Raw genomic sequence first — 21,831 nt, forward strand, 5'->3', positions numbered from 1 at the left:
ACATTGTAAAGGTTTATGTTCAGTATATGTGCTTGTCTCCATCACATTACTGGCAACATAAATGTTAAAGTGGTGTAACGCCAGCGTCATGCTCAAGGTGTCCTTATCTGTTGTCGAATATTTCTGCAGATGATAGTTCGATTTCCTATAGAAATATTGAATAGGACTTTCTATCCTCTCGTTGTGTTCTTGTGAGAGTACAGCACCAATATATACATTACTTGCAAGGCTAGTGACATTGAAAGGCTTTGAGTTGCTTATACTGCGGGAATAGTTAACACAGCTTTCAGGTCGTCAAATGTATTTTGACAGTCTACCATCGAGAAAATCTCCTTGCATTCCAGTACCAATTCAGTGAGTAGATCAGCCATCGTGCTAAGATTAGGTACGAATTTCCGACAAAAGCGAATAAATCACAGCAATCGAAGGGCTGGTTTCTTTGTAGAGGGTATGGGAAACTCCACAATAACCATTGTTCATATATTCTGTTGGGTCATTTGTCTCTATCTGATAAAATGACCCAAGAAGATGATTTAGAGTTTAGCAAATGCACTTTTAGCTAGGTATATATTCAACCCACCCTCTTGAATTCTATCGAATTGTTATGGAAAATGCTACAAATGTTCATTCCATTTGTGACTATAAATGATCAGGCATTCAATGTAAACTGTACAATTGAGTAATCAAGAAATTACTTTATTGATTAGTGTTTGAAATGTGGCTGGCGCATTTTTCATACCAAATGGTATGATTTTAAGTTAATACAGTCCATTCGTTGTTAGGAAAGATGAAATTGTCTTTAGACTCAGTATCCTCTGAGTAAGTCAAACTTAGAAATATAATTTTCTTATCCCAGCGTTTTGATAGAGTCTTGCAAACGTGGAGTGGGATAGGAGACAGACTTTTCAACTACACTGACTTTGTAATATCCCCACTTAACAACTGGCACCAGCTATTTCAGTTAAGATTACTGTAGGTGCATGGCAGTCAGTGCCACTTACTTCGATATTTTCTTGGAGTAAGTGGTCGATTTCCTATTGAACATGTGCCAACTTAACCAAGACTAAGTCTAAATAGATTTTGCTTAATTGGAGCATCATTTCCTATATCTATGACACGTATTTTTTAAAAAATTCGAGCATATTTCCAATCATCCTCCGATGAGGAAGCATCTACTCTTCCATGTTATGTCGAATATTCTCCAGAAGGTAATTCAATAGTTTACCCCAATTTTTGACAACTTCGCATTTAATTGGAGGTACTTCAATTCAGAATCCTCTGAATTTTGTTCGACATGCTGCATTGCAGGTAGCAACACATTCTTGTTTTTCTTTCTCTCACTGTCAAAATACGTTCAAATGTAATTCACATCACTCAAATCCCTTTCAATGTGATGACATCTAATCAACCTCCAATAAATTTTAAAGGTTCACCTCTCTCTGAACGTAACATTAATGCTTTATATCCTTTTCAAGAATTATTCATTTTTGAATACATGTCTGCTTTCCATTTCATCGCATGCTGTGATGTTCTTAAATGCTCTTCATCCACCCCCCACCCCACTCTATTGAATTATTCACTTAAATTTTGTACACAGTTCAAATACGTAGTGTCAGAATTCTGGCTCACCAAATTGTGTTTAATTATTATTATTCTCCCACTCAGTTCATGCCCGAAAGCTCATTCGAATCAACCGAATTTGGGCTATTCAATTGGTGCATCTCTGATAGCTTACCATACAATAGAATTTACTTTATCGCAATTACCTGGATAGTCTTGACTATGAGCCCCTCTCATGATCTTTAAAGTTTGATGCCAACTTTCTATCGTCTCTGGAATTGTGGGTGGTTCGCATTAGATTTGGTTTTATTTACTCCAAAAGTCCGCATAACCTCCTTGAATGAATTTGATGTATCTGTGGATCCTAGATCAGATCGGTGTGTCATCCATGTGTCGTAAAATTTTCAGTAAATCTTCTACAATCCATTTAGCTGTGATGTTACATAATGGAATGTTCTCTGGAAAGTTGGTGAGCACATCATTATTGTTTTAAAAATTACTGAATCCCACTTTTTGTTTTCGGTAGGTGACCAACACAATCATTTAAGGCTCATGTTAAAGGTTCCACGAATGCATGAATATGGATTAAACGTGCGGGTTTTATTACTCACTGTGGTTTTGAATGACCAAATATGTATGAAATATCTGGCAAAATTCAACAACATTTGCATGCAGTCCAGTCACAAAAAAAAATATATTTAAGCTTGCGTTTTTCTTACCTCTAAATAAACTATTGGTAGCTCATTTGTTACATGCAAGACCTCTTTTCTGTAAAACATTTATTTTCTGGCTTGATCAACTTCTGCCTATTTCTCACCTGTCTGAATATGTGATGGTCTCCATTTTTACATTAAATCAACGCTTTCTCGGATAGTCGCATATAAGTACACACGTAGATTCTACTTCTGTGAATTGTTTAATGCAATTGCTTCTTTTTCATATTTCTGCGGTAGCTCAGTTAATTTCTCTGAACTAATGAAACCTATGTTGAACTCCGACGGTTCCTTATTTGTTTCAATAATTTATGAAATGTGGTCTCTCACAATTCTAATTTACCTTCTCTGTGTTGCTTGATTTCTTCTGCTATTTCAACTGTTGATTTTGGGATCTCATTACCACACAGTCACAAAATATTCCAGGATATGATTTCTTTAATGCCTCGGTCCCTAATTGTCTCCTGGCTTTTCAATCACAGTGAGTAGCACTCGTTACTGTGAATCAGTTATATCATTACCAATGGCCAAATTGCATTCACTAATCAAGAGATCTACCGGTAACTGTACCACCACGTCCCCACTTTTCTCTAGACACTCTCACCGAACGCTACATAATTGAACACTTGTTTTCTTCGCGTGAATTTCACGGGATAGCAGTTGTCTTTCTGACAAAAGTCTTTCTGAGTCAAACATCTCCTGTTTTCTCAACAAGAAAGATCATCATGGTCGTATATCTCTTAATACTCTTAACTCTTCATCTTCTGCCTCTAGCTTATGCGAGTAAGCCTTACCCTCATACTGAAATGGTTTTAGAACATATGACACTTCCTCCACAACCAACCTCCGACCAGATTGTACATTTTGATGCATATTTATAGCTTCCACGTTAATTTTCTTTACCACTCCAACAACGTTCACTGGCTTATATTGTTTTCCTAAATTTTCTCTTCCAAATGTTTTTCCTGACACAGCAAAACTGTGATTTCATGTCACCTATTTTATTGCTGAAATAACGCTGGAGCATTTGAACATTTCTTTCCCATTCGTGGCTTTCCTATGCAAATTGTGTTGTTACCATTATAATCGAATATAGAACATAGAACATTACAGCGCAAGACAGATACCTCGGCCCTCGATGCTGCACCCACTTGTGGAATCAATCTGAAGCCCAACTAAACTACACTATCACATTCTTGTCCGTATGACTACCCAATGACCATTTAAGTAGTCTTAAAATTGCCGTGGCTACTACTGTTACAGGCAGTGCATTCCACGTCCTGACTACTCTCTTAGTGAAGAAACTACTTCTGACAACTATCCTACAACTATCACTCCTCACTTTAAAGCCATTGCCATCCAAGGAAAAAGGCTCTCGCTGTCCAATCTACCTGACCCTATGATTATCTTATATGTCTCAACTAAGTCACCTTTCAACCTTCTTCTAACTTTCGAAAACAGGCTCGTGTCCCTCGGCATTTCCTCATAAGACCATACCTGCACACCAGGCAAATCCTAGTAAATCTCCTCTGAACCTTTTCCAAATAATGTTCATCCTTCCTATAATACAGTTACTAGAAGCATATGCAATGATGCAAATGTGGCCGCATCAGAGTTTTATACAGCCGCAGCATAATCTCATGTTTCCGAAACTCAGTCCCTCTATAAATAAAAGCTAACACATTGTTTGCCTTCTTAACAAACCGATACATCTGGGCAGAAATTTTCAAGGATCTATGTGCATAGACAGCATGATATCTCTGTTCATCTACAGTATCATGAATCTTACCATTCATCCAGTATTCCACATTCTTCTTACTCCGTCGAAAGTGAATCACATCACACTTTTCATAATGAAAATCCATTTGCAACCTCTCAGCCCAGCTCTGCAGCTTCTCTTTATCTTTCTGCATCCAAGAAAATTATTCGTCACGATCCACAATTCCATCGAACTTTGTGTCTTCTGCAAATTTACTAACCCATCCTTTATGCTCTCATCCAGGGCATCTATAGAATTTGGAAACAACAGTGGTCACAGAACAGATGCTTGCGGTACCCACTAGTAACTGAATGCAGATTAAATATTTCCCATCAAATACTACCCTCTGTATTCTTTCAGTTCGCCACTTTCTGTTCCAAACAGCAAATCGCCCGCAACCCCATGTCTCCGTACTTTGTACAATACCCGAATGTGGAGAACCTTATCAAACGCTAGACTGACATCCATGAACAACACATCAACGCTTTACCCTCATCCACCTGTTTGGTCACCTTCTGAAAGAACTCGATAAGGTTTGTGAGGCACAGCCTAACCTTCACCATACCTTGTTGACTATCTCTCATCGACTTATTCCTTTCTCAATAGTTAAAACTCCTCTTCCATTTAGCCCTTTGCAACTCTTTACCCACAACTGAAGTAAGGCACAATGCTCTCTCATTTCCAGGATTGTCTCTTCTCCCCTTCTTGAAGAAGGGAACAATATTTGCTCTACCACAATCTTCTGGCACCTTTCCTATCGACAATGAGAACATAAAGATCAAAGCCAAAGGCTCGGCAATCGCTTCCCTGGCTTCTCTGGCATCCAAGGCTAAATCTCATCAGGCCTAAGGGACTTATCTGTTCTTACTCTTTCCAGAATTGCTAACACCTCCTCCTTGCGCACTTGCATCCCAACGAATTGAGTAGCCTTTACTTCAATATTCTGCTCGACAACGTTTTCGTTCTATTTTTTAGTGTGAATACTGACGAAAACAGTTATTTAACGCTTTCTATCTCCTCTGACTCAACGCAAAACTTCCAACAGCTATTCTTGACTGGCTCTATTACTGAATAGTGGTCACTATCATCAAAGTGCTCACCTAGCCCCAAATCCAACAGCTGACCTGTTTTGTTACAAAATGCCAGCCCTCATGTGGCCTCGGACCTTGTTGGTCTATGTACATACTATATCAGGAAAACCTATTTCACACATTGGACAAAAAAACCGGACCCATATAAAATACTTGAACTACAGTATTCCCTGTCAACATTTGGAAGGTTAAAGACACACAAAACAACTGCCCTGTCACTGTCGCTCCAATCAAGGGTCATCCTTGTTATCTTACGCTCTACATCTCTGGAACTATTTGGAAGCTGATAGAACTGTCTCAATACGTAGCCTCTCCTTTCCTGTTTCTAACCTCAGCCCATGCAACCTCAGTAGAAGAGTCCTCAAACGTCCTTTCTACAACTGTAATACAGTTCTTGACTAACAGTGGCATACTAATTCCTATTTTACCATTTTTTTCTGTTCTTGCTGAAACATTTAAATCCCAGAACCTGCAAGGACTATTCCTGGCCCTGCTGTAGCCATGTCTATGAAAAAGCCACAGCATCGAATCTCCAGGTGCCAACCCATGTTGCAAGTTCAGAAACCTTAGTCCAGATGCACCTGGCGTTGAATAGACACACTGCAAACCAATTTCGTTTTTGCCAATGCCTTCTTGCAATCAAGAAATCCTAGTTCTGACTTCATTATTCTCAACATCCCATACACTCGAACTACAGTTTCAGTTCCCACTCCCCTGGTCAATTAGCTTAAACCCACCCGAAAACTATTCCCAAATTTCTCCACCAAGCCCTCCAGGTTGTTGGTAGACCGCCAGTTCATCCTGTTTGTAGAAATCCCACCTCCCCCAATAAGACCCCAAATTTTCCAGAAATTCAAAACTCTCCATCCTGCATCAGCCCTATAGCCACGTGTTGAACTCCTCTATTTCCCTAATCGTCACTGGCGAGCATGAAGCACAGGCAACCAACCAATGATAACAGCGCTATTTGTTCGAGCTCTAAGTTACCATCCAAGCTCCCTGAATTTCTGCCTTAAACCCCCAACTTTCTTCCTAACAATGTCGTTGGTGCCGAAGTGGACCACAACTTGGTGATACTCCCTCTCCCCCCTTCCTTCCCTCTCAAAGATACCGAAAACACGATCAAAACACGAACCCTGGCACATGGGAGGCAACACACCAAATGTGAGTATCACTTGTTCTCACAGAACATGCGATCTTTCCCCGTAACTATGGAGTCCCCAACGATTAAGGCTCTGCTCCTAATCCCACTTTCCTTCTGAGCAACACGAACAGATTGTCTGCCAGAGACCTGTGCCCTGTTGCTTACCCCTGGGAAGCCATCCCCCCAACAGTATCCAAAACGGTATACTTATTGTTGAGAGGAACGGCCACAGGGGATCCCTGCACCACCTCTCTGTTCCCTTTCTGTCGCCTGATGGTCACCCATCTCCCTTCTTATTTTACCTGTGGAGTGACTTCCTCCATGTACGTCCTCTCGGTAACCCCCTCCGACTTCTGAATGATCCAAATTTCATTCAACTCCAACTCCAGTTCCCTCACGCAGTTTTCGAGGAGCTGGAATTGGATGCACTTCGCACAGATACAGTAAGCAGGGACACTGCTCGTGACCCTTAACTATCACAAACTGCAGAAGGAGAATTTCACGGCCCTAACCTTCATTTCCACTTTTCTAAATTCCGAACGAGACTACTGAAAAACGAAAAAAAAAGCTAGATACTGATATCTAGGTTTTCCCTTTTCACGTGAGGATTTCTCTTTTCCCCAATTTCTGTTCATCTTGGATTCAAATAGATGGTGGGAGCAAGCTTTGATTTATGAGAATCTCATGATTATCAACAATTTCAGTTGCTAAACTCGTCATGTTTACTCGCTGCTTTTCTAAATTAGTTCTCACCACATTAGGAAATGATTTTTTTGAAATCTTCCAAAATAATCTTTTCTTTAAGAGTGTCGTAGGTCTGATCTATTTTTAACAGTTTGCAATCTGTCAAAATTATTTTGTTTGACCTTTTCAAACTCAACGCATGTTTGACCAGCTGCCCTCTTTCAACTGCTGAAACGATTACTGTAGGTTTCTTGTACAATCTCATCGGAATGACTGTGGCTTTATTCACCATAACGTATTCACCAGACACCTCGCATGATAGCGATGCAAATACGTCACTCTCTGAATCTACAAGCTCAGTTTGGATCAACAAAACCTGTAAGGTTAATTGCCACGTAAGTTATTTAGCCAGCTTCTTAATTGCGATGAAAGTTGCGTTTACATCATTCTCAAGAAATTTAGGCAACACTTGTATTTATTTATGCAAACTCCCAGCAATCCTTTGACTATGATGGCTTTGCTCATCCACACTATCATTTTCACGAAGCTTAGCTTCTGCCTTCAACGTCATCCTTTCAAACCAACTTTCCTTGCTATATGCTAATTTGTGAAGTTCCTTTCTCCTCTCTTTTTTTTTTTGTTTTCCTAGAATTATTCTGTCCTTTCTGTTTGGTCTGATTTTAATCGGGATTCAAAATTTGCACTTGTTTTCCTCTTCTCTTTTCTTTTGTCTCTAACTGAAGCTGCTTTATTTTCAATTGAGTTGTAGCATTCAATTGTAGCATTTGAGAATGTGCCCCTCTCCCGATGCACTGTAACGAGAAGGAGTGGGGACATCGCGAGAATTCTGGAGCTTCAGCTGCAGCACAGAGCGATCAACTTTGTCCTTCTTTCCTTGGATTTGAATGAGAGCTGTGATGTACGTGACACAGCCCAGCTACTCATCTTCGTACGTGGGATAACTACGGACTTTGAAATCACGGACGAGCTGGCAGCCATGCAGTCAATTAAAGGAACAACAGCTGGCAATGATTTGTTCACGGAGGTAAATACGTGTTTGGACACGTTGGGACTAAAACGGGACAAGCTGGCGGGTGTGACAACGGATGGTTGTCCAAATCTAACGGGAAAAAATGTTGGACTCTTAAAGAGAATGCAGGATAACGTGACAGAAATTGACCCTGAAGAGAAATTGGTATTTTTGCATTGTATTATACATCAGGAAGGATGTAAGTTAGTGTTAAAAATTAACGATGTAGTTGATGTTTTAACTAAAATAGTTAACTTCATCAGGGCAAGAACTTTGAATCACAGGCAGTTTGTTGCACTTTTGGAGGAAAATGGGACTGAACATCGTGACATAGGCTACCACACAGCTGTCAGGTGGCTCATCCTGGGCAAAATGCTGAAAAGTGTGTGGGATCTGAGAGAAGAGATTCAAGATTTCTGTGTGAAACAAGGGAATGGTATTCCAAAGCTTTCAGATGCAGACCGGATTGCAGACCTTGTTTTTACTGTTGATGTGACTGCACTTATGAATGAACTAAATGTGAAACTGCAGTGCAAGGGCCTTTTTGTGCATGAAATATACAACTTGGTGAAGGCGTTTATGTGAAAGTTGCAGCTTCTCTCAATCCAAATGGAGGATAACATTCTCACCCATTTGCCAACTCTGAAGGAAGCCGTAACTTCAGCTGATCACCGCCACAGGTACTCATCTATGTTAGAAGCACTGCATGATGAATTTTCAAGGCGATGTCAAGACTTTAAAACGCTTGAGAATGAAATGCACATGTTTTTTTTTTCCCCACTTACGTGCAATGTCCAGAATGCACCTAGTGGTGTTCAGCTTGAAATCATTGACCTGCAGTCTGACACACGCCTGGCATAGTACTTTCGGTCAGTTTCACTGCTTGATTTTTACCCTTCCCTCAAAGAGGAGAACTTTCCACACATAAGGAGGCGTACTCAGAAGATTCTAGTCCTCCTTGGTTTTACCGATATATGTGAATAGATATTCTTAGTGATGAAGTTCAACAAATCCAAATACAGATCCTTTATCACTGATAATCGCCTCTCAGCTGTCTTTCACATATCCACCTCTGACATTCAACCAGATTTCAGTGCACTTGTTCAAGCCCAAAATGGACTGGATGTTTCTCACTAAACAAGTAAAATTAACTGCAAATCATCAAAATCACTTATTGCTTTTTGTCTCGAGTTGTTTGTTGTTTCTAATACTGAACAATAATGAAACAACTATTCATTATTGGTTTGTGAGACTAACATGTTAAAAATAAAATGAAATACTGAAATTATTGTTTTTACAGTTTATTTATTCTATATTTGACCTACTTCAAAATTTCATATCTTTATTGTAACGGAATATCCTTATTCTTTTGATTATAAGTTTCAGTGCAAAACTATATAATTTAGTACTTTTTACAATGAGAGAAAATTAAATTGAGCAGAATTATGTTCAACTTATTGTTGGTTTGGCACTCCAATACAATTCATATTTCTCATGTAGCCCCTTGGGAGAATTAATTGCCCACCCCTAGCTTAAACCAGTCGAATCAAACACCCAGAACAAAAGTCGACAACACTTCGTTGTCAGCGCCTTCGATTCCAACAAGCCAATTTCCAAATAGGAACAATGAAATAAATCCGGCTGGGAGCATGCAGTCTCTTATGGAACAGTGCAGACCTCTGCAGAACGCTTTAAACCTGGCTCAGTGGTTAGTGCTGCTCTTTCATATTGTCAAGATCCCGCGTTCGATGTCTGCCTCTGGTGACTGTATGCAGTTTACACATTCACTGCGAATGGTTCCTCCCACAGTCAAAGGATGTAAATGTTAAATAAATTGCCCAATGTGTTAGGTGCATTAGTCAGTGTTAAGTGTAAGGGTGAGGGAATGTCTCTGGGTGAGTTGCTGTTTCGGTCTGGATGGGCTGGGCCAATTGGCCTATTACCTTTCTATAGGGAATAGAACATAGGACATAGAACAATACAGCACAGAACAGGCCCTTCGGCCCACGATGTTGTGCCAAACATTTGTCCTAGCTTAAGCACCCATCCATGTACCTATCCAATTGCCGCTTAAAGGTCACCAAAGATTCTGACTCTACCACTCCCAGAGGCAGCGAATTCCATGCCCCCACCACTCTCTGGGTAAAGAACCCACCCCTGACATCTCCCCTATACCTTTCACCCTTCACCTTAAATTTATATCCCCTTGTAACAATCTGTTGCACCCGGGGAAAAAAGTTTCTGACTGTCTACTCTATCTATTCCTTTGATCATCTTATAAACCTCTATAAAGTCACCCCTCATCCTTCGCCGTTCCAACGAGAAAAGGCCTAGCACTCTCAACCTATCCTCGTACGACCTATTCTCCATTCCAGGCAACATCCTGGTAAATCTTCTCTGCACCCTCTCCAAAGCTTCCACATCTTTCCTAAAGTGAGGCGACCAGAACTGCACACAGAACTCCAAATGTGGCCTAACCAAAGTCCTGTACAGTTGCAACATCACTTCACGACTCTTGAATTCAATCCCTCTGCTAATGAACGCTAATACACCATAGGCCTTCATACAAGCTCTATCCACCTGAGTGGCAACTTTCAAAGATCTATGAACATAGATCCCAAGATCCCTCTGTTCCTCCACCTCACTAAGAACCCTACCGTTAACACTGTATTCCGCATTCTTATTTGTCTTTCCAAAATGGACAACCTCACACTTGGCAGGGTTGAACTCCATCTGCCACTCCTCAGCCCAGCTCTGCATCATATCTAAGTCTCTTTGCAGGGACAACAGCCCTCCTCACTATCCACAATTCCACCAATCTTCGTATCATCTGAAAATTTCCTGACCCATCCTTCGACTCCCTCATCCAAGCGATTAATAAAAATTACAAACAGCAGAGGACCCGGAACTGATCCCTACGGAACTCCACTTGTAACTGGGCTCCAGGCTGAGTATTTGCCATCTACCACCACTCTCTGTCTTCGACCAGTTAGCCAGTTTTCTATCCAATTGGCCAAATGTCCCTCTATCCCATGGCTCCTGACTTTCCGCATAAGCCTACCATGGGGAACATATTAAATGCATTACAAAAATCCATGTATACTACATCCACTGCTCTACCCTCATCCACATGCTTGGTCACCTCCTAAAAGAATTCAATAAGACTTGTAAGGCAAGACCTACCCTTCACAAATCCGTGCTGGCTGTCCCTAATCAAGCAGTGTCTTTCCAGATACTCATAAATCCTATCCTTCAGCACACTTTCCATTCCTTTGCCTACCGCTGAAGTAAGACTAACTGGCCTGTAATTCCCGGGGTTATCCCTATTCCCTTTTTTGAACAGATCTAATCAAAGAACGCAGACCAGACACTGACTTTATTAAATTTTAAGGCGGATTTATACTTGACATTCCAGGAGTGATGCACCTGGTCAAACTACTTGTCTTTAAGCAGAACAGAACTTACTTACAATGTAAGTCTGAAATGCAAACAAACTAAAGAAGAATTTAGAATAACCTGACTTAATTGAAAATTCAGTCGACTCTATCGCAACTTAACAAACATGTTGCAACTTTCACAGCATTCCACAAACGCCCCGCTTGGCAATTGAAAATTCAAACATAGTTTCATACAGGCAGGAGATGCTTCAGAGGGACAGATCAGGCAAACCACTGTTGAAGCATGAAACATCTTTTCAATGTAGGTACTTCTCTGCTACCAGTAACCTTTAACTCCCGAAGAAAACTAAACCAAATTAGATTTTAAAAACAAAACTGAACTGGCCAGTCCCCTTTCGTTGTGCAATTGTGTTTAAAAAACCCTAAAGGCCTCCTCTGAGTTTTCTCTTTGTCAGTGTCTTTTACTCATTTCTTAACCATTGTCTTTACAACCCATCTTGAATAAATACAAAAAAGGATAACATAAAGTTACTGAAGAAATAGCATTATCACAATACGAGCCTTTAAAGTAAGAAAAAAACGATTTGCCTGCATTCCTTTTTATTCCCGTGTCTCTGCTGGTGCATGTCAACATTGACGATGTTTTAGTCCTAGACAACGATTGCGTTATTTTTAAACATCTCATAACGTTGCCCACAAATCTATTCTGCAGTTCATCTCTATTATTTATAGCATGGATAGGACATTCCCAGAAATCTTTTATTTTTCTTTTTGAAGCATTATTTTTTGTATGAGGGACTTCCTCAATTGCCACTCCTACATTCCAATTTATTTGTTTCCCTGACGGTTGTTGCGACTATTCCTGATGTATTGCCTCGTTCGTTGTCTTGCCTGAATTTCTCACATACTGAAATAACTTTTTGTCAATTTTCCCTCACTCACCACGATCACTCCTTCCAAAAGTGACATGAAATATTCTGTTAAAATACGTGCCCTCGTCTCATCTATCTTGTTTCCCACATTCTGTGCATTAAGTAACATGCAACCTTGTCAATTTTCCATGTATCTTTACAGGCCTAAAGTTTCTAGGCCTTCCTGCTTCAATTGACAACCCTTCTAAGTTTAGTGATGCAACTGCCATTTTTGAATTGTTTTCAGGACCTCACGTAAGACAAGCTTTCTCGACGTAATTAAAATGCTATGCAATAACTTTTTATCATGTGTTGCAATATTGGTGCAGCAGATGAAAATTGAGATAATTGTTACAATCCTGCAATCAAAGATAGATTGATCTTACTCTCAGAGTTCACTGCAAATGGAGTGAGGTAACATCACGCATGATGCCTAATGTGGTATAGTATTGTGATTTACTAAAGTGTGATATCAAACATCAATGTTTGATATCACACCAGGAATAAAAGAATGACGAGGGTAGGAATAGGTCCAGTCAAGGATAGTAGTGGGAAGTTGCGTGTGGAGGCTGAAGAGATTGGGGCGACATTGAATGAATATTTTTCGTGAGTATTCAATCAGGAACAGGGCATTGTTGTCAATGTGAGCACTGAGTCACAATTAAGTAGAATGGATGGCTTTGAGGTATGTAGAGAAGAGGTGTTGGAAATTCTGGAAAGGGTGAAAATAGATAAAAAAGTAATCTAATCTAATCTAATCTAATCTAGATAAGTCCCCTGGGCCTGATGGCATTTATCCTAGGATTCTCTGGGAAGCAAGGGAGGAGATTGCAGAGCCATTGGCCTTGATTTTTATGTCCTCGTTGTCTACAGGAGCAGTGCCAGAAGACTGGAGGCTAGCAAATGTGGTTCCCTTGTTCAAGAAGGGGAGTAGGGATAACCCTAGTAACTATAGGCCGGTGAGTCTCACTTCTGTTGTGTGCAAAATCTTAGAGAGAATTGTAAGGGATAGGATTTATGAACATCTGGATAGGAATAATGTGATAAAGGATAGTCAGCATGGTTTTGTGAAGGGCAGGTCGTACCTCACAAACCTTATTGAATTCTTTGAGAAGGTGACTAAGGAGGTGGACGAGGGGAAAGCGGTAGATGTGGTGTATATGGATTTTAGTAAGGCGTTTGATAAGGTTCCCCATGGTAGACTACTGCAAAAAATACGGAGGTATGGCATTGAGGGTGAGTTGGAGGTTTGGATTCGGAGTTGGCTGGCTGGAAGAAGACAGACGGTAGTTGTTGATGGCAAAGGTTCATCTTGGAGTGCCGTCACTAGCGGTGTTCCGCAAGGATCTGTTTTGGGACCATTGCTGTTTGTCATTTTTATAAATGACCTGGAGGAGGGGTTAGAAGGTTGGGTGAGCAAATTTGTGGATGATACGAAAGTTGGTGGAGTTGTAGACAGTGAGGAAGGATGTGGCAGGTTACAGCGGGATATAGATAAGCTGCAGAGCTGGGCAGAAAGGTGGCAAATGGAGGTCAATGTAGCTAAGTGTGAGGTGATTCACTTTGGTAAGAGTAATAAAAAGATGGGGTACTGGGCTAATTGATGGATACTTGGTAGTGTGGATGAGCAGAGGGATCTTGGTGTCCATGTACACAGATCTTTGAAAGTTGCCACCCAGGTAAATAGCGCGGTGAAGAAGGCATATGGCATACTGGCTTTTATTGGTAGAGGAATTGAGTTCCGGAGTACTGAGGTCATGTTGCAGTTGCATAAGACTCTGGTGCGGCCGCATCTGGAGTATTGTGTGCAGTTTTGGTCGCCATACTATAGGAAGGATGTGGAGGCACTGGAACGGGTGCAGAGGAGGTTTACCAGGATGTTGCCTGGTATGGTGGACAGATCGTATAAGGAAAGGCTGAGGCACTTGGGGTTGTGTTCATTGGAGAAAAGAAGGTTTAGGGGTGACTTGATAGAGGTGTACAAGATGATTAGGGGTTTAGATAGGGTCGACAGTGAGAATTTTTTCCACGTATGGAGTCAGCTTTTACAAGGGGGCATAGCTTTAAATTAAGTGGGGGTAGGTATAGGACAGATGTTCGGGGTAGGTTCTTTACTCAGCGAGTCGTGAGTTCATGGAATGCCCTGCCAGTAGCAGTGGTGGACTCTCCCTCATTATGGGCATTTAAGCGGGCATTGGATAGGCATATGGAGGATAGTGGGCTAATGTAGGTTAGGTGGGCTTGGATCGACGCAACATCGAGGGCCGAAGGGCCTGTACTGCGCTGTATTCTTTTTTAAAAAAAATGTTCTGTGCCTTGATACTCATTGATTCGCTCAGTCTCAGGAAGATACTATTGGGACATGCCTCGAGACTGACCATGAAGTTAACTTCATTCAAATGTGCAACAATCACATGAGTATGTGTTTTTGGATATCCATGTGACTGTGTGTAAGTAAGAGAAAAAGGAAAGCAGAGAGAGTTGAAAGAAAGACATGTATAGATAATAAATAGGCTAGTTGTTAAGGAGCTCTGAAGCGAATGTGGAAGATTGGAGATTGAACAAAGCAATGGAAATACGGAAAGTCACAGACAAGAACAAACAGTGAAGCATTTAAAAAGCGAGAGACTAAAAGAGAAAGATATAATGCTGTCGATAAACAGAGAGATGGATATACCATGAAGGTAACATGGCAAGGTATGTCACAGAAAATTACTAATTGTCTTGTGAGAGAATATAACGCGAGAGAAAGATGTGTAGAGGGAAGGCCTGAGAGAAAGAAGGTGAAAGACGGCGAATGTTATGGATATGATCACATATTGTCAGTCAGAAGGTGACTGTCGATTGCAGACAATCAATATGAGCTACACTTATAACAACAATACTGATTTATGTAAAATTATTCAGTTTCGAAATCATGGCGACCAGCAGCATGATAAAATAAAACATGGAATTGTGATTTGCTGAATCGTTTGACCCTTATTATTTGATTACTAAACATACAATCATAGATTTGCGACATTTATCACATCATAACCTGAATATTCTGCATTTGTAATGCTGAAATATCTCGCTATTGAACATATAATGTGCTTTTTGCCACTGGTTTATGCATTCTCCTACATTATAAGAGAATTTCAAACGTGATTGCCATCCTACTTAGTAGGTCCGTACTACGTTCTAAATTGCATAACTGCCATTTACACCATGTCTCTTAGACATTTCGATGTTCTCAGCAAATTTAGATCTGCTTGCACTATCCAAATTATTGACATAATTTCAAATGCGAAATTTGTGGTGTATGTACTAATTTGTGTGATAATGTTCTTGTTACATTTCCTCAGTGAAATAATCAGCTGTTATACTTAATTTGTTTTCTGGCCAGTTCGTTACCTATTCGACAAAATTTATATGCTATGTAGTGGGTTTACATTATCACAATATTGCTTTCGGATATTTCAAGTTATGTCTGAAAATAAAACGAAAACATATTCTAAAAAACATTCTCAATAAAGAACGCTGGTGTGCATTAGGTTAAACAGATCTTGGAAAACTTTGAAAGAAAATTCCAAATTCTGAGACGAAGCAGGCTATGTTTATAAAGACAATATATCATTTATTGCAATGTTAATTATACAAAATTCAGGCATACTTGGTATTCAACTTGAAAGGCCATCCAGGGCCAAAACAATGATGCGACTATTGAAGGTTCTTTTTTTCGCCGGTCAAGAATTAGAAGTATCCTGTGGATCAGACAAGTGAATACGTATCAGTCATTCTCACAATAGAATTATAAACGAGATAAGAGAAAATCTGTTCATTTAGATCTGAAGGTGCCGATGTTGAACTGGGGTGTAGAAAGTTAATAATCACAGACGATAGGTTCTAGTCCAACAGGGTTATTTGGAATCATTAGCTCTCCGAGCGCTGCTCCTTAGTCAGGTGATTGTCGAACATCAGAATGCCTTATTACCTTATATATACTCTCCAACCAACTAATGAAGGAGCAGTCCTTCAAAAGCTACTGATTGAAAATAAATCTGTTGGACTACTACATGATGATGTGTAATTTTTAAAAAAATATTGTTCATTTATATGCTATTTATGTTTCCATTGCCACACGGCTCCGATGAACATGTTTAAATAATGAATTATGATTACGAGCCAACCAACAGCCCGTCAACTGCTGGGATATCCTTTTAGTGTGAACATAAGAATTAGGGAAGTATTAAAATTTAAAACTACATGAAAATATATCAAATTTACTGTGCACTGATACTCATTTGAGGACCAAAGGTAGGATTTCACAGATCGGAACGGCACGGTGGTTCAGTGGTTAGCACTGCTCCCTCACAGCGCTAGGGTCCCGGTTTCAATTTCAGCTTTGGGCAACTGCCTGTGTGGAGGTTGCACTTTCTTCCCGTGTCTATGTGGGTTTCCTCGGGGTGCTCTGGTTTCCTATCACAGTCCAAAGATGTGCAGGTCAGGTGAATTGGCAATACTAAATTGCCCATGTGTTCATCAGAGGGTATGGGTGGGTTACTCTTCAGAGAGTCGATGTGGCCTGTTGGGCCGAAGGGCCTGTTTCCACACTTTAGGGAATCTGATGTAATTGCGAGATCATTTTATGTTTGTGAGCCATGTAAGGGATATCCCCGTATACTAAAATCGATTCATTGTTGGTGATTACATGATTTTCAGTGACAATTGTCACTTCACTGTTAAACGAGATTTTTTTAAATCATTGTGTCAGTCCAATAGGTTCTCAGGGATATATATGTACTTTGTATTGCTTTTTGTTTGCCAAAACAACACTTCATTTAAGTAAGCAGACTAAAAACGAAAATGCTTCCCTATTTCCTCAATTGAATGTCTTGTGCTCTTGCAGCTACGTTTTTGATTTAATGTCAAATATTTCCTTGTAAACGTCCGGTGAACTACATGGAAACATCCTCAATTATAACTTAACGTAGAATAAGTTGCATTTTTCTGCGAATTTTGCCTTATTATCACAAGAGGACAAAATTAAATGAACAAGTGATCAGAAGTAAAAATTCTTCAGACATTTGGATCTCCAACGATACAACATTTGTTTTTGCTTCGAAGAGGGAGTTACCTCTTCAAAGATTATAACTTCCGAATTGATTTTAAGAATTCGTTTTGTGATATTTTCTGTTTTAAAACTATCAACAGGCGTACGAAGTCTACTTCATTTCGGCATATTTGGGCACTTTTGATTGAGGAGATTTGTCGTGATAATTCGTGTGACATTAGCTATGTTCATTCTTGACATTACTGAAAGTTATATTTGTGTTTTCAGCCATTGGGTTGTTTTAGATGTCAACCAGGAATGCAAATGAACCCGAAGACGTAACCTGTTTCACTTCTGCATTTACAGATCTGGTAAAGTGCAAAGGAGGTAATACATAAAATAATTGTTCTGTAATTTCATCCTTTACTTTGAATATTACAAACAATATATATTGCATGTTTTGGCTTGAGCTTTCCGAACTAGGATTGAAGTGATAACAATGGAAAATACGAAGGAATCATGTGCTATACGGAACGAAAGATGAAAGTTAATAAAAGAGTGGGAGAGCTAGAATGATAAAAATGGAGAATCAAAAGCGAAGTGACATAGAAATGATTTTAAGCAAAGCTAATAAATTCAAGGAACTTGATAAGCAAAGGCAATAAGTCTGTAGTATGAAAGAAAATGTGAGCATGTAGTTGAATAATATTCTTTCATTATACATAGCTTGAAATTTAAATCATGATGCATGGATAAATGCCAGTACTGACCTCTGAGTCACGAATAACCATCTATTATTACTGCCCTTGTAAAAGTGAGCTTTGACAGAATACTGTTTTGAATTTCGGTGCATAATGACATTGACAGGTTTATTTGTATTTGGTGTTATTCAATTTGTATTTTGCAGTTATGCTTCTTTTCTGAAAGTGTTCGAATCGGATCTAAATGCTGCAGTCACAAGACATTTTCGCACGGTTATTTATTGTCTTTCAGCCGCGAATGTGGGTGTGGGAGGGGTTGGGTAGTTAGTCACATAGATGAAATGCAATTGCGAAAGGAAATGTGGTAAGAACAAGTGGCTTTATTTATATTACACTGGTTCTTTTAAATTGTCTATGCATTTCAATTATCCAAGGTATTCTTAAATCTTGATAGACATTCGGTTGTAATGGATCTATTCTTAATCACAGGGTATTCATTGAACAACCAGGAGACACAGACAAAGCGTTAGAGTATTTAATAAAGGAGCCTTGCCGATTGAAGTATCCGAGGGTTAGGCAATTAATAGATAACATTAATCTGAATACACTACTTACGAAGAGGTGAGAGATCAAGGCTTGCTTTGACAATATTGATGGGAAAAAAACTGATGCAACATATGCTCCTCATCAGAAAAGAGACTAACATAAATTAATAAATGTGTGAGCATGGTTCCACTTGACCGTAAACTTACAACTTCCAATGAAAAAAAATGGATAATCAGTCTTTGCATTGAGTGATTAAAAATGATGCTCAGGATAAACATTGAACACACTGAAAACATGAAGCGATGATCAGCTTACCCAGTATCAATTTCCTCATGCAAGGTACCATATGTGTGACATGGAAAAGCGACAGCGAAGATATCCTAGTTGGTGAAAGGATACATTATCAATGCTACCACATCTTCTTTTATTAATTGGATAACATGTTATCTTCCAAAAAATTCATGGACAAAAGAATGAATAATGTGGAGCATATTTAACTAATCTCAGTGATTAAAAGAAATTGACATCTTTATTATACCTTCAGCTAGGTACAGCTGGGTCACATGACCTAATATGTAACCCAGTCATTGAAATTAATATTACGTAATTGGTTCTGGTGGAAAGAATACCTTATTCCACTTAGAACAGTTGTTGGGAAGGGGACATCTTGTTGCCAAATTCAGTGAAGAATTTCATATGGTGTCTTTTCCTTTAAGCAGATGACATTCTTGGTGAGAGTAGTAAAAACTAAATAATCAAGTGCTTACAACAGTAACTGTGTTTAATTTCTGAAAGAGATCTGATGCTTCCTGGCAATGCTCATATATTAATATAAATTAGCTTGTTAATACTTCTGAACAAGATCCAAAATTCTCTTTCTAAGAAAGCCCCTTTCCGTGCACTCGTTTTGAATAAAAGACATCGCCACATCTATGGAGACAAATAAATTCATTTTCGTCAAACATTCAAATTACTAACTTCATTCCAGACTACGATATTTCTGATTTCATCACACTGGTTGAGACTTGTTTAACGAATTTCCAGTCTCTCCGTTGTATCTTCAACGTTACAATACGTTGAAATATGGGAATTTGTTCCCTTCTCCTATGTTTGTGCAATCTTCCCCGAACTTACTCCGTTCAGACGACAGAAAACACGTGGTGGAATATTTCCTGTCGACAAAGCCATAAAATGGAGTTCATCATTTTATGTCCAGAGGAACTAACATTCTGGAAAGCTAATTGATCGTCTGTTCTTCAACAAATTTCAACATGGCTCCAAGCATATCATTATAACTGCTTCTCTGAACGTCCTAGAAATTTCTTCCTCTGAACTTGATGCAACCCCATCTCTCTAGTATAACAGCAATTTTGTTTCCAGGTGCTGGAAATGTGTAGAAACGTTGTGTTACATGCTGTTATCTACTGTAGGTTTTGAACGTAGAATTCCACATTTCTGCTTATCACACGCAGCAATATTATGCCATGAATCAATGTGGTGCTACGATTTTACGACTGTTCTCCTTTGTCAGATTAATGACACATAGTCCACCAAAATGGGTGGCCTCCTCCTAGGAAGCAGATTTGGAAACTTCACTGCCCCTCCTTCTTGCTCCTCGGCTCCCATTTCAAAAACACCTTAAATCCACAATTTTCAGCCCCTTTAAGTTCTAAAGAAGAGATATATCAAACAGAAAATGGATGGAACTTGGAAGAGGAACATATTTGTTTCGCACATTTATGGTTTTCCTGTTGTTTCCACACAGATCTGTCAACGAAAATAGCAGGTAATTCAATGATTAGTTTGTTTTTTTTCTTCTCCAGGTCTGTTTGCAACTTCACAAATTCAGGCATTTCAAATACTGTGGGATCCCCCCCCCCCCCATCCCCCCCCCCCCCCATCCCCCCCCCCCCCCCCCCCCCCCCACCCACAAGACCTAAAGGGAAGCATAACTTTATTCTCAATACTCCATTCCATTTCCGGTGCATCTGATCAGTGAACCAACATTCAACAGAAGGAATACGATCACAGTAATGCTAATGCTGAATACATTTTTCAGATTTGCATGTCTGTCTTTTGGTGTGCTAATATTCCTTTGTGCTTTGATATTGCATTGCATGGAGAAAGGACAGTTTTTTACAAAATTTTAAAAAAAGAATTCAGAGTTCGAGTGCCAGGCAGGAGGTGAATAAGAAGACTACAGTAAAATCGTCGTGTGATATTTAAACAGCCAGGTCATTAAAATACACACAGACTAGTATGCACACTCACATACTCACGCAAGGACACACATATATTTGCTCACACAATTTTATACTTAAATGCAAATACTTACAATTTGTTGCTTCGATGAAAAAGAAGTGAAAGGGTACAATAAAAAAAATTCCTCAAATATTTGTTTTACAGACCAAGTCAACATCAATGGCAGGAAAATAAAGAAAGATACCAATTTTCCTATTTGATAATTAAATTATAATGACATTAAGATATTTTGTAATTGACTCTGTAACACAAAGCCTAGTGTTTGGCACAAAACAACGTTATCCCATAATAATTTCCTGTCTTACTAATGTCACCAAAATTTTGATAAAATGCAAACAAAAAATTAGAGTGCATCTTGTCTAAAATTAAACTCTAGTTATTAATGAGAAGTTGAAGATTACGAAAAATGCGAGAACGATTAGACTTGAGGTCCATGGATCTCCGAAGCCTGGCCCAGCCAGAAAATAAGATGTATTTTATTTTCACATGATTTCATGAGCTGTGTTTATGGTATTCATCACACGAGGATATTATCGCGAGATTCAATCTCTCGACATGGATAGCTTTAACTAGTGTTACACAATATCTGTACTGGAGATCTTTCACATGCCTGCATGGACTGCTTGTGGTCCAAGCATCGTCACAGAAAATATAATAATGGGTATTCTGAAACGTTTCTTCAGTAACTCCGTTTTCCGTTCACTTTCATGATGCTTGCCAGTCAGACCAAAGACTTTGGTTTGAAATTTGATATTTTGAAATGTACTGCTTCTGTCTTGAAGTCCACCGTCTATTGGTTCTTGTCTTAAAAATACGTACAGCCATAACGAGACTTGTGGTTCTGCTATTTTTGACAGAAACCTTTAATGCAAAGCACGGTAAGTCTTTTTTCCACACATTTTACGGTGTTATTTAATGCTTATTGAAAATTGCAGAAGAATTAACTGGCTCAGCTTTAGTCTCTTGCGTTTCTCAGCAACATCTGTAATCATTGTGAAAT

General features: G+C 39.4%; 1 protein-coding gene across 1 annotated transcript; it reads left to right on the plus strand.

Annotated features, from left to right (window-relative positions):
- The first annotated feature begins 7,220 nt into the window (after positions 1-7,220).
- LOC148139002 (general transcription factor II-I repeat domain-containing protein 2A-like) lies at positions 7,221-8,566 on the plus strand. Its single transcript, XM_087980819.1, has 2 exons — positions 7,221-7,346; positions 7,721-8,566. The coding sequence occupies exons 1-2, from the start codon at positions 7,221-7,223 to the stop codon at positions 8,564-8,566; spliced, it is 972 nt and encodes a 323-aa protein (XP_087836945.1).
- The last annotated feature ends 13,265 nt before the right edge of the window (positions 8,567-21,831 follow it).

This window comes from Chiloscyllium plagiosum, unplaced genomic scaffold (genome assembly GCF_037043375.1).
Source record: "Chiloscyllium plagiosum isolate Xiang-an unplaced genomic scaffold, Cpla_swu_hap1 HiC_scaffold_38, whole genome shotgun sequence".
NCBI classification, from domain to species: domain Eukaryota; kingdom Metazoa; phylum Chordata; class Chondrichthyes; order Orectolobiformes; family Hemiscylliidae; genus Chiloscyllium; species Chiloscyllium plagiosum.